The sequence below is a fragment of the Pan paniscus genome, chromosome 1 (assembly GCF_029289425.2).
Source record: "Pan paniscus chromosome 1, NHGRI_mPanPan1-v2.0_pri, whole genome shotgun sequence".
Classification (NCBI taxonomy): domain Eukaryota; kingdom Metazoa; phylum Chordata; class Mammalia; order Primates; family Hominidae; genus Pan; species Pan paniscus.
This window is the reverse complement of record NC_073249.2, coordinates 208,215,894-208,229,525: the sequence shown is the minus strand read 5'-3', so window position 1 is coordinate 208,229,525 and position 13,632 is coordinate 208,215,894. Positions and strand designations below refer to the sequence as shown.

General features: G+C 52.9%; 1 protein-coding gene across 1 annotated transcript in view; it reads right to left on the bottom strand.

The window, feature by feature from the left end:
• The window catches only part of ALDH4A1 (aldehyde dehydrogenase 4 family member A1), a 31,319-nt gene that overhangs the window by 14,778 nt on the left and 2,909 nt on the right, over positions 1–13,632 (bottom strand). Inside the window, exons 2-4 of the mRNA XM_003814434.6 lie at positions 3,793–3,886; positions 3,143–3,235; positions 247–294 (exon numbers count right to left, since the gene is read on the bottom strand). Of these exons, the coding sequence (XP_003814482.1) occupies positions 247–294; positions 3,143–3,235; positions 3,793–3,886 (235 nt within the window). The remainder of the gene's footprint in view (positions 1–246; positions 295–3,142; positions 3,236–3,792; positions 3,887–13,632) is intronic.

Here is a 13,632-nt window from a genome sequence, read left to right as displayed (position 1 = left end):
GGGAATGTCTCAGCCCTGGCTGAGGCAGCTTGTGTTTGGCTCAAGTTAACCTTTGCATGCCTGGCCCAGTCAAAGACATCACCCAGGGACTCCCTCAGTGTCAGCCACCCCCTGCCCACCTACCCACCATGGCCAAAGAAGGACACAGCAACTGATGCCCCCTGCCCCCGCCATATCAGCAGCTGGCAGGGCAGAGCAGGGGCAGCAACCCTAACCCCAGGTCACCAGGCACACAGGCTCACTCACCTTGTCTGCATAACAGAACTTGGCCACCTTATGTCCATGGTTAAAAGGCTGAAAGGAGAGAAGAGTGAGGTCCTTGCCCGGGAGGGAGGTGCCAGGATAAGGATGAAGAGGACTGGACTCAGAGCCGGTTTTCCAGGAAAGTCCTGGACACGCCTGCTGTCCCCCCTCCCCCGCTCCCATGAAACCCTCCCCAGTGCCCGGCCCACAGGTTGCTCCCTGTTAAGGGTGCTGGTGTACCCGCTATACCATGAGTAAGACATGGCTCCTTCTCCAGAAGGCTCAGGGTCCAGGAGAAAGGCATAGACCCCAGGGTCTTTCCAGGAAAGCACGGACCTTTGTGGTCAGAGAGACATGGGTTCGAATCCTGGCTCTGCCACCTACTAGCTGTGGGGCCCCAGGTAAGCTCACTTCCTTCCCTAAGTCTCTTCATCTAGGAAATGGGGACTGCCCTCCCTGTCTCTTAGCATGGACAGGAGAACCAAAGGGGATCATGGATGAAAATTCTTTGGTCCAGTATGAGGCTGCGACTATGGGCAACAAAACCAGGTGAGGCCCAAAAGAATGCACCGGTGTTGTGACATGCTTGGGACTTCCGCCCTGCCCCAAAGCCATCATGGGCAGAGCAATTGTTTCCCAAGCCCCAGATTTACTAATCTAAATAGGAAGATCCTCAACAAACATTTATAAACACAACCTGGTGTTGGTCCAAACCGCACCATTTTGTCAGCTCCCCGCTATTTTGCAGACCTTGGTCCAAGTGAAACATTTCACAGGAGCTCAGGCCATGAGAACCATCCGGCTCAGCCGCCTGACCGCAAGGCGGACGAAGGCCCACCTAAAGAAACTTCCCTATCGGCCGGGCGCGGTGGCTCACACCTGTGATCCCAGCACTTTGGGAGGCCAAGGCGGGCGGATCACGAGGTCAGGAGATCGAGACCATCCTGGCTAACATGGTGAAACCCTGTCTCTACTAAAAATACAAAAAATTAGCTGGCCGTGGTGGCGGATGCCTGTAATCCCAGCTACTGGGGAGGCTGAGGCAGGAGAATGGCATGAACCTGGGAGGCGGAGCTTGCAGTGAGCCGAGATCGCGCCACTGCACTCCAGCCTGGGCGACAGAGCGAGACTCCGTCTCAGAAAAAAAACCCATCCCTATCATATCTTGCTGGGTAAAGGTACAAGGAACACCACGATGACATCCCACCGGAGAGGGCCAAACCACCTGATCACAACAACATCTTATCAATATCCTGCCAGGCAGCAAGCCATACTGCCCAGACCCGTCTCAGCCATACCGATGAGTACCTCAGCCTGTAAGCAGCGGTGGGCCCTGGCATTAAGCTGGTCCCCCACTTCCTCAGGTTTCTGCAATATACTGGTGTTGCTGTTTCAGCTGCCCTCTCTGTGTGTGTGTGTCTTTCTTTAACCCCTGTCTTCCCTTCAAAACCTAATGCCCGGCAGTGGTGAACGCTAGCATGACCAATGAAGCAGGGAGAAATTTCACTTCTTTCCTTCCTAGGGCTGGCAAGATAGTTTATATCGTAATAGCTGACACTTTTGCTACCTATCCGTCTTCTGGTGGGTTATTGGAGCTTTCCTGTCTAAAAGAGTAGCCACGAGCCACATTTCACGTGCTCGACAACCACACGTGGCGGCTCATGGCTGCTGGAACGGACAATGCAGATCTGGAACATTTCTGTCCTCACTGCAGGAAATTCTACTGGCCAGCGCTGGTCTAGGCTTGAGTAGAAAGTGACCATTCTCCTTCATGTTAAAGCTTGGCACAGTCACTCTGTATTCGGGCCACACCTGAGATTGGCCTGTGATGCTTAAGGGCAGAGAAGGTGGCTGCAACCTGGGCCCCAGTGGACTGCAGAGCCCCGTCAGCACTATGTCCTGGCAAACATAGATCCTGCCCTCACATGCCCCAGAACCCCAAATGTCTGGTGCCACAGTGATCAGCACATGGCCAGAACCTCCAGCCAGGTCGGCGAGGCAATGTGGGAAATGAAAATCAGCAGTATCCACCCAGGGGCTTATCAGAATGCCGGAGCCTCGCTGCCTGGAAAAATCCCAGCTGCCATGCAGCCTCAGACGCCTGCGGAGCTACAGGTGAGGGCAAGCTCTAGGCAGCTACAGAGACAACCAGGGAGCTGGGTGGCAGGTGCTGCTGTCAGCTGGCACCTGCACACACACCCAGTGACAGACAGAGTGACCTGGCCAATGCCTGCAGACCCCAGGCCACGCTTGGACAGCTCCAGGTAGTCCTGACCCAGCAACTAGAGCTCCAGGACACCGCTGTGGTCAACTCCTGCCCCAGGCTGTCCTGGGAACCTTCACAGTGGGGGACCTGGGTCCTCCCCCTCAGTCACCCCTCCCCCTGCACACGTCTGCCCAGGGTTTCAGCCAGACAGAGCCAGAATGTGCTTGCCCTGTTTGCAAAAGGGCTGACCTTTTACTCTCCCTCAAATCACAGACCTATGAGTTTCCTGGCCCACGTAAAGTGCATGCCAGTTCCTGGATGGATAAACTCCAAGCATGGGGGCTTCTTAGGCCAATGCCATCTGAGGTGCTCGGGGCCCGGGGCCCAGCTTTTTGTCATTAGCTCCCAAACCCCCTTGGCAAGAAATCTATGAGGAATAACAGAAGATGCTGTGTGGCCCCCTCATGGCCTTTCTTGCCCAGACACAGGATGCCGCTATGGGCTGGATGCAGTGTGGGTGCCGTCCTTTGCTTTGGGAGTTTTACTGGTCCACAGAATTCAAAATCTGGGGTGGGGAGGGGCACTATAAAGGCCTTGAAGTCAGAGCCCACACATTATAAGCTTACGAGCTGTCAGAGAAAGAGGTCACATATTCAGGGGAGGGGCTGAGCCCTGCCCACCCGCTGGACATACCGACACTTGGTACTGCACGTCCGAAGTCCACACCTCCTCATCCCCCACCACGCATGGGATGGCTTCCATCCGGCCCTTCAGGTCCTTCAAGGCCTGGGGAAAGGGACAAGAGTGGGTATGGTCACCGCCTTCCTCGCTTCCTCCCATCTAAAACCCTAACGCAGAGTCCACAGACGGAGGTGCCCAGGCAATACAGAAATGAGAAGGGGGCCAGGCCAGGTCGGTGGCCATCAGAGAACATGTGCTGCCCTCGGGGACAGCCGGACTCTGCTCCAGCCATTGTCACCCTGCAGGAAGGTGAGGTCTACCCATGACACAGAGATAAAAAAACTGCACCTGAAACTTTTATGAAATCTCATGATCTTTAAAATGCCGGCAATTAATTGGAAAACATGTTTAAGTACAAAACAACTAGGTTTATGACATCTGACCTGGCCTGAGAAGCCCCAGAGTAGCTCCAGGCTGCCACCCTGGTCCTCCCAGCTGTTCCCACACTCCAGACCCACAGCCCTCCCAGGCTTCCTCCCAAGGCTGGGAGCAAGGGTAGAAGCGGGTGATGGCTGCAGGCATGGAGCGCTATCTCAGGGCTGCTGGGGATGGCCTCTGCTCCATGCCCTGCACCTCTCGGGTGCCTCCCACCCTCCCATTACCTTTTGCAGGGCATCTCGCTCAGGGCTGCCCTGCGTGAAGGCTAAGACGGGCTCGTTGGCCACCTTCAGGGAGGAGGTGTGCTTCCACCGCAGCCTGGAACACAAGGGCAGGGGTCAGAGGCAGAGAGGTCAGCAGTGGCCCCACCACCAGACCCCAGCCCCTCTACCTCCGACAGGGGGTCCTAGGTGGGCACCCAGAGCCTGAAATCCAATGCAACTAGAAAGTGGGGGGTCAAAACCCCACCTTGGGCTGGGCATGGTGGCTCACACCTGTAATCCCAGCACTTTGGGAGACCAAGGCGGGCAAATCACTTGAGGTCAGGAGTTCGAGACCAGCCTGGCCAACACGGTGAAATCCCGTCTCTACTAAAAATATTTTAAACGTTAGCCAGGTGTGGTGGCATGTGTGCCTGTAGTCTGAGCTACTCAGGAGGCTGAGGCCAGAGAATTGCTTGAACGCAGGAGGCAGAGGTTGCAGTGAGCCGAGATCGTGCCACTGCACTCCAGCCTGGGTGAGAGAGCGAAAAACTCCATCTCAAAACAACAACAAAAACCCACCTTGGGGGTCCACAACCCAAGGTTCAAGTCCCAGTCCCACGGTTGTGTGTCCTTGAGCCTGTGAGTTGCCTCCTGTGAGCGTGGTTCTACGTCTATCAAGTAAGAATAATCGCACCGAACTCACGCAGTTGTTTGAAGTTTAAACACACAGATGCAAAACCACGTTTAAGTATTTTGCACATGCAAAGCGTTACTCTCCCTTTCTTCTCCCACAAGGCAGGCTTTATCCCAAAAAGACCCAAGCTCCTTCTCTCTCTAAGCTGAAAGGGCAGCACATTCCAGAACACAGTCTCAGAATGTGAACTAGCTGAGATCCCCTTGGCACAAAGGGCTGAGATCTCCGGGTGGGCAGGAATGTCCAAGATGTGGACCATGAACTTGGAGGGCTGCCCTGAGCTCAGCTCACAGCCCCAGGAGGGCTGGCCCTGGGGGTGAGGTGCCTGATTCCAGGACACCGAGTCTCAAGAACTCCTTGCTCAAATCCTCTGACCTCTTTCCACCACCCCACCACATCTGAGGGTCACAAGGTGGGAGCTCAGGTGGCTCAAAGCTAGGACGCTGGGGTCAGTCATTCCAGAGCTGGAGCCTCAGCCCTGCCACCTCCCAGCTGTGGGCCTTCCCCTTCAGGCCTGCTTCCCCCTCTGTAAATGAGAAGAATGATGATGACAAAGTCAACTAATGCCCAAAGGGCACTTGAAATTGACAAACTTCCCATCTACCATGGCATAGGACGGGCCTCACCAGCCACCTCTCTACAGAAATAAGGTCATTTCGGTCCTAAAAGGAAAATGACTAGTTCAAGATCAAGAGTAGGGGAAACCTGCACTTGAGTCCAGAAGGCCCAGATACCATCTCTCTCTGGTGTCAATGGCCCCGACAACCCGAACAGCTGGAAGTGCACAGGTGGGGTTCACTGATCGGCGCAATGAGGGAAAACACACAGCGTAGGGAACCACAGGGCATCTCAGTAAGATGCTGTTAGGAAACCCATGGGGTTTGGCAGGGTGACTTGGGGAGGGTTTAAGGAAGCCACGGTTAGCTCTGGATTGGCTGCCATCAGAAAGTGGGGGTGAGGCTGACTGGGAAAAAAGGAACATTTACCAAGATGTGCAGAGCTTTGTGGGTGGCACAGAGACCTTGTTTTTGTCCGTGCTTAGACAAAAATCATGAAGAGAAGGCCGGGCATGGTGGCTCACACCTGTAATCACAGGAGTTTGGGAGGCCAAGGTGGGCGGATCACTTGAGGTCAGGAGTGTGAGACCAGCCTGGCCAATATGGTAAAACCCCGTCTCTACTAAAAATACAAAAATTAGCTGGGCGTAGTGGCCCACTCCTGTACTCCCAGCTACTTGGGAGGCTGAGGCAGAAGAATCACATGAACCCGGGAGGCAGAGGTTGCAGTGAGCTGAGATCACGCCACTGCACTCCAGCCTGGATGACAGAGCAAGATTCCATCTCAAGGAAAAAAAAAAAAAATCAGGAAGAGGGCTTATTGTGTCTCATCTGATCATGGTCTCAGAGGGACGTGGCCTGAGGCTAGTGTTCTGTGAGATTGTTTTTGCCCTATGGGAGACAGACTGGCCCGGCTATGAGTGTCGGGGGCCAGAAGGAGTCTGGGGCTCAAAGACCCAGCCTGGGAGGCCTGAAGGAAGGACACAAAACCAAAGGAGTGTGGCCAGGCCCTGTGTTCATTCCACTTGACTTGAGGTTGACTGAGGACCTGCTGGGTCTCTGGTGCCATCTCAGACCCTGGAGATAAAGCAGTGACAGAGACAGCGAGGCCCCTGGCTGCACACAGGTGACCTTCAGTGTGAGGCCTGGTCAGGAAATAAGGTAACCGCAGATGGTGAGCATGGCAAACAAGGGGGAGAATAGGGCTGCTTCAGCCAGGGTGGTCAGTGAAGGCCTCTCTGAGGAGGTGACCCTGAGAGGGACTTAAAGAAGGCTTGAGAGGAGCTGGGAAGAGCATCCCAGGTAGAAGGAGGCAGAGGGAGGGGCTGAGAGGGGCCTGCGTGGTAGAAGGAGAGGGAGAGGCAGGGGCAGGGCACCCAAGATCCTGACAGGTAAAGTGAGCACATAGGACCTTCTCTCCCCTCCCCTCCCCTCCCCACCAACCTCCACCCTGAGCCGGTAGCTCTGCACTCCCCACCCCCACTCTGCCTCCCACTAGCTGTGTGACCTTGGGCAAGTCACATGTCTTGAAGCCAGTTTCCCTCCGTAAAACACTGACACCCCTTCATGGGGTTACTATGGAGATTAGATAACGATAAATACGTTAAAATCTGCACGGCCCTCTCCCATCTACCATCATGAGAAGAATGGAGAGGCAGCCACGAGTCTCCACAGTCCCTCAGGAAGGGGCAAGGCAGTGTCAATCCCCTGGGACCATCTGGAAGCTTCTGACAGGGACCTCAGCTAAGCTCCTGACCCTGCATTCAAGCTGCGCTCCAGGCCTCAACAGCACCACACCCACCAAAGATGGTGAGCCAGATATACCATCGACTCTTTCAGCCCAGAAGCGGGACTCCAAATAACTGAGTCTGTCCCAGCCCCTCTTTGGAGCCCAGGTCCCAGTGGATGGGAAAAGCACAGGCCCCTTAAGTGGACAAATCTGGAGGCAAAGCTCACACCTGCTCCATGACCTCAGTGCATTCTTAGAAAGTCTGCGAGCCTGTTTCCTCACCTGGAAAATGGGGACAATACTACCGAAAAGAGAAAAATAGCTCAGAGCAGTGTGAGCTATGTGAAGTATGCAAAATGTATCAGGCCCAGGGAGACACGAATACGGGACCTGAGTCATGCCCTTTGCATCCACACCCGATGGCAATTATTTCAAGGCATTTTGTTTCTGACTAGCTGCCTCATCCATTAACTTCATGATCCTGGAAAGCATCACACAAAGAACAATGCACAGCCAATCAGTAGCTTTTTTTTTTTCTTTTTTGAGTCGGAGTCTTACTCTGTCACCCAGGCTCGAGTGCAGTGGTGCGATCTCAGCTCACTGCAACCTCCGCCTCCCGAGTTCAAGCAATTCTCCTGCCTCAGCCTCCCAAGTAGCTGGGATTACAGGTGCCCGCCACCACACCCAGCTCATTTTTTGTATTTTTAGTAGAGATGGGGTTTCACCATGTTGGCCAGGCTGGTCTCGAACTCCTGACCTCAAGCGATCCACCCGCCTTGGCCTCCCAAAGTGCTGGGATTACAGGCGTGAGCCACCGTGCCCGGCCAGTAGCTTATATTATTTTAATATAAATTTTTGGTAAATGACTTAGAAACTGCCTCTTTCCTCCGCACCTTAAAATCCCACTTGTTACTGCAGCTAATCGGAGTGTATATTCGAGGTAACTTGAATCTATGCTCCCCGGTGGCCATCCTCAAGTTCTGAGCTCGAATAAACTACTTAATCCTTCTTTCTGAATCTCACTATTTAAGGTTGACATGATGCACCTTGCAGGGCCATCAGGAGGATTACAAGTGTTGGCCTTTCCTCACCCCTCCTGCTCTTGCTTTCCAAAGAAAATTGTAAAGGTCTCAGAATACTATTTCAGTAGATCAGGCTTTCAGAGACAAATGGGCTCCCAGATGCCCCCAAAAATCACAGCCTCGGGGACTGGCCCAGGTACTCAGCAACTGCTGGAGGAATACACAGCACCATATTCCATCCCCAGGTTAAAACGTAGTAGGCTGGTTGCAGTGGCTCACGCCTGTAATCCCAGCACTTTGGGAGGCTGAGGTGGGCGGATTGCTTGAGGTCAGGAGTTCGAGACCAGCCTGGCCAACATGGCAAAACACCATCTCTACTAAAAATACAAAAAAATTAGCCAGACGTGGTGGCACGCGCCTATACACCCAGCTACTCAGGAGGCTGAGGCAGGAGAATCACTTGAACCTGGGAGGTAGAGGTAGCAGTGAGCCCAGATCGTGCCACTGCACTCCAGCCTGGGCAAGAGAGCAAGACTCCATCTCAAAATATATAAATAAATGTAGTAGCGGCCAGTTCTCCTTTCTCCGTTCCCTCCCAGGAAATGTCAGAGTCAGAGATCCTGCAGGCCTCCCTCCTCCTTCCACAGGGCAGAGGCCCAGATGCCCACTGTGACCTCAGGATCACATGCCCCCACGGCTTTCCCTGTGCCTGGAAGTCTCCAAGCACTGGCCCAGCTGTCCATCCATCAGTCTGAGTGTGGCCTGGAGAACAGACACTAGTTCAAAGTTCAGCCTGAGTCGACTGCAGCTAAAAATAACCTAAGGACTCCCACCCATCAGTGCTTTCTTTTTTCTTTCTTTCTTTTTTTTTTTTTTTTTTTTGGTTCATGACCAATTTTGGGCTAACAGGAGTATCCATCCTTCACCCTGGCTGCTCGGGTGAAGGCAGAGATGAATCAGTCACAGGACTTGGGGCCTCTCTGAGGATCCATGAGGACCTTCTTGGCAGGACAGCATTCCTCATCCATTCACGCATTTATGCAGTCAGTACACATTTATTCCACATGGCAACGATGCAGAGATAAATCGGATCGGGTCAATAACAGCTCACTCAATTATTCAGCGCACGTTTTCCAAGCACCCAGGAAGTGCCTGGCTCTGGGAGGCAGATATGGATCCAACCCAACCTTTCTCAGAGCAGCCCTCAGTCCTCCCACTTAGGGAAGGCGGCACAAGACAGAGTCTGAATCTGACTCAGGTTTCCCTGAAAATCTGCAGTGCCCTTTCTGCTCATGCCCTGAGCCTGAGACCTCGAGTTGGTCCCCCTCACCCTCTACAAGTGGGATCTGATCTACGAAGGCCATGCACCGTTTCACCTCCTGCACCGGAAGTTGTCAGGGCTACAAATGCTGGGATCTGATCCACGAAGGCCATGCACCGTTTCACCTCCTGCAGCGGGACATGTCAGGGCTGCAAGTACTGGGATCCGATCCATGAAGGCCATGCACCGTTTCACCTCCTGTGGCGGGAGATGTCAGGGCTACAAGTACTGAGATATGATCTACAAAGGACATGCACCATTTCACCTCCTGCACCAGATGTCAGGGTTGCAAGTACTGGGATCTGATCTACAAAGGCCAGGCACCGTTTCACCTTCTGCACCAGGAGATGTCAGGGTTGCAAGGAGCTGTGGGCCAGCCAATGCAGCTTCAGAAATCTATAGAGGGCAAAACTGAAAAGACACAGAGGGCCCAGACTCCACCTTGCCCAAGACACCTGGTCCGAGGTACTAGTCACTTTCACCTGGACTCACGCCATGCCAGTCCTGCTCCAGTCTCCAAGTCATTCAGGTCCACACCGCAACCAAAGTTAACATGAAAATCTGATCATCAGAGAGACGGCACAGTGGGGAGCTCAGTGAGAAACTACTCAGTGGCTTCTCATTTCTTCTAAAATAAAGACATCAGAATCCTTACCAAGGCCTCCAAATGTATTCCCCATCACCCTGCCCCATTTGCTGCAATCCGGTCACCCCGGTCTCTTCTGGGGTCCTCTCTGCTTGAGATGCCCTCCACTGGTCCAACCTCACACAGCCAGAATGGGGCTCCTATCGGATTCCTCTCATAGCTCTAGACTTTTCTGGAAGCACTAGTGAAAACCCTATTATAGAGCTCTGACTGACCATCTGTGTGCCCGCCAGGCCACAGGCTCCACACAGCCAGCCCGTACCCATTCCATTCACCACCAGGCACCCCAAGCCTAACACACTGACCGGCCACAGTAAGCACCTGAGAAATACAATCAATGCATGAGTGTCAGAGCTGACACCAGGCCCCCAGGACTGGACTCCAAGGCCAGTGCTCTTCTGCTATCACCTGGGGCTGGACACTGGCCCCTTGGGTTCCCCAATGGCTAAGGTGAGGGGTGGCCAAGGACAAGGAGAGGAGAAATAGAAAGGAAATTATCTTTGCTTCATGCAGCCTCCTGGCTTTTCCAGCCATTATCTGGAGCCTGATAAGGCTAATCCTCCCTATCACTGAGATAAAGGCAACACTAGGTGAGCAGAGAAAGTGCAGGGCCCAGGGCGGGGCTTGGAGGGAAAGAAAGGCCCAGCCAGGCAAAGTGGCTCACACCTGTAATCCCAACACTTTGGGAGGCTGAGGAGGGTGGATCACTTGAGGCCAGGAGTTTGAGACCAGCCTGGCCAACATGGTGAAACCCCGTCTCTACTAAAAATACAAAAATTAGCTGGACATGGTGGCACATGCCTGTAATCCCATCTACTTGGGAGGCTGAGGAAGAGGAATTGCTTGAACCCGGGAAGCAGAGGTTGGAGTGAGCCAAAATCATGCCACTGCACTCCAGCCTGGGCAACAGAGTGAGACGATGTCTCAAAAAAAAAAAAAAAGAAAGAAAGACCCAATGCCAAGGATGAGCTGCTTCAGCCACTGCCCAGCAAACATCAGGCAACATTTGTCAAGCACTTGCCACCACATGCCAAGCATTAACCTAAGTGAGACAGGATCATCTCACTGAATCCACCACATAAGCGTATGAGGAATGCATGACAGGTTGAGCATCCCTGATCCAAAAATCCAAAATCCGAAATGTTCCAAAATCTGAAACTTTTTGAGTGTCAACATGACGCTCAAAGGAAATGCTCATTGGAGCATTTTGGACTTTGGAACTTGGGAGTAGGGATGCTCAACTTGTTCAGCAAATTCTCCAAAATCCAAGCAAGTCCAATATACAAAACACTTCCGGCCAGGCGCAGTGGCTCATGCCTATAATCCCAGCGCTTTGGGAGGCGGAAGAGGGCGGATCACTTGAGGTCAGGAGTTCTAGACCAGCCTGGCCAGCATGGCAAAACCCCATCTCTACTAAAAGTACAAAAATTAGCTGGATATGGTGGCGTGTGCCTGTAGTCTCAGCTACTTAGGAGGCTGAGGTAGGAGGATGGCTTGAGCCCAGGAGGTGAAGGTTGCAGTGAGCCAAGATCTGGCCACTATACTCCAGCCTGGGAAGTAGAGCGAGACTCCGTCTCAAAAAAACAAAAACCCAAAAAACGAAACACTCTGTTCTCAAGCATTTCAGATGAGGGACACTCGACTGTAGAATGATCTGTTTACGGATGAGGTTCAGAGTTACTCACTCCTGGCTCAGGGTCACAGCTCATGAGTGACAGAGCAGGATTTGACCCCAGCTGTTCCTTACTCAGGAGACTTACAGTATGGCTGAAGCACCTGGAACATCTCAGAGGCCCATGGTCAGGTGGGGCTGATGGGACACGTTCATCCTCCTCACCATACAGCTAGAACCTCATTTCCACCTGAGGAAAGGCGCCGCCCCAAGGTGGGCAGTGACTTGCCCAAAGTCACTCAGCTGTCCACTGGCACAGCAGCTCAGCCCAGGGACTCTTCACTCCATGCCATGACCTCTGCCAGGAAAGGGAAGGTTTGGGGATTAAGGAGGCTGCAAGAAGGGGAGAAGTCTCTTCCATCCCCTGAGGTGAGCAGGGTCAAAACCCTAACAGAAGGTCGGACGCAGTGGCTCACGCCTATAACCCCAGCACTTTGGGAGGCTGAGGCAGGAGGATCACTTCAGCCCAGGAGGTTGAGATCATCCTGGCCAACATGGTGAAACCCCGTCTCTACAAAAATTAGCTGGGTATGGTGATGTGCGCCTGTAGTTCCAGCTACTTGGGAGGCTGAGCTGGGAGGATGACTGAGCCCAGGAGGTTGAGGCTGTAGTGAGCTGAGATCGTGACACTCTACTCCAGCCTGGACAACAGAGTGAGACTCTGTCTCCAAAACAAACAAACAAACAAACAAACAAACAATAATAACAGAAGAGGTTTGGCATCTGGGGTACTTAATTGGAATAAACGGAAGAGACCGAGGACATCTGAGTTCCATACCTCCCCTCCTGCCACCATCCTTCACTGCTGGGCCCTGCTGTCTTGATATTCCTGATCGAAGATGATCACTCCAGGAAGCCCATTGGTGGGAGAGGGGGATCATCATAACCACAGCAGCACTTACTGAGCATTTCAGGTGCTGGGCACTCCAAAGTGCTTTTCATGTATGAGACCATTTAACCCGCAGGACAATCCTATGAGGTGACTACTACTGTCATCTTTATTTTCCATATGAGAACATAAGGGAGCTCAGAGAGGGTGAGTAACCTGCCCGGGGCCACAGAGCTGCCAAGAGTTGGAGCCAGGATCCAAGCCATGCTGTGTTCTGGACCATCTCAACAGCAACCGTTCAACGCCTACTGTGTGCCGGGCCAGATGCAGGGCACAGGAGGCAGGCTGCTCCCAGGGGTGCCACTGCCAAGCACTGCCTCAATGGCACTTTCACTACTTTAGAAGTGTGACGATAATCACAGGTTTTAATTATTCTCCAACTCAAATACTCACAGAGCACACATTCAGTACCAGCATCCAGGAAACCACTGATCACATCACCGCTAATCCTTGCAGCCACCTGCTACGTGGCTGTTAATACAATCATCCCCATTTTGCAGACGAGGATACTGAAGGGACAGAAGCTGCCTTGCCAAAGCCACAAAGCACTGGATGGGCTCATCGAGGTGGCCAGCAGGACATTCCAGGCCAAAGGCACTGCCCCAGCCACTGGTTGGAGGAGTTCAAGAGCAGAGAATGTCTAAGGAATGGTGGGAAATGCCAGCCCTCGACCCAGGGCAAGCTGTGCCCATCCAAGGGCCGGGCAGACTGGGAAAGCATTGTGTGCTTTTGATATTTTGAAAATTAAACCATCAGGTAGCCTGAGAAGAGTCCAAAATCACCCAGGATCACCGCAGGGGACACGGTAGTAACCAATTCCGGCCCACAAGACCCCTGATGTCAGATGGGCTGAGCTGGAGTCATGTCTGGGCTTGGCACAAGAAGTAAGGAACAGAAGTGAACTCTTACAAGCCTACTACATGCCTGGGCTGGCTATTAATCTGTATCCTGCCTGTTTCCAAAGAGAACTGAGGATACTGATGGTAAAGTTGATTGAGAAAAAAACAGGAAGTCAGGGTTAAAGGAGAAAAGAGACAGTCAGTTGGGAGGCCTGGTGTTCACCAGCTCAAGGCCTCGGACAAGTTTTCCTTAATTTCCATGGGCCTCAGTTGTTTAATCTGTGAAATGGGGGTGGTAACCCCTACATCATAGGTTGCTGAGAGGCTGAGTAAAATAATCCACATGAAAAGTAAATGGCAGTCATTGTCACCAGTTGCCATCCCTGGGCCCACCTATAAAGGCCACACTTTATGGTGACTGTCCTGAGGCTGGCCGTGATAAATATCGATTGACAAGGAAGGGCTCACATGATAAGTTCATTCATTCCCTAA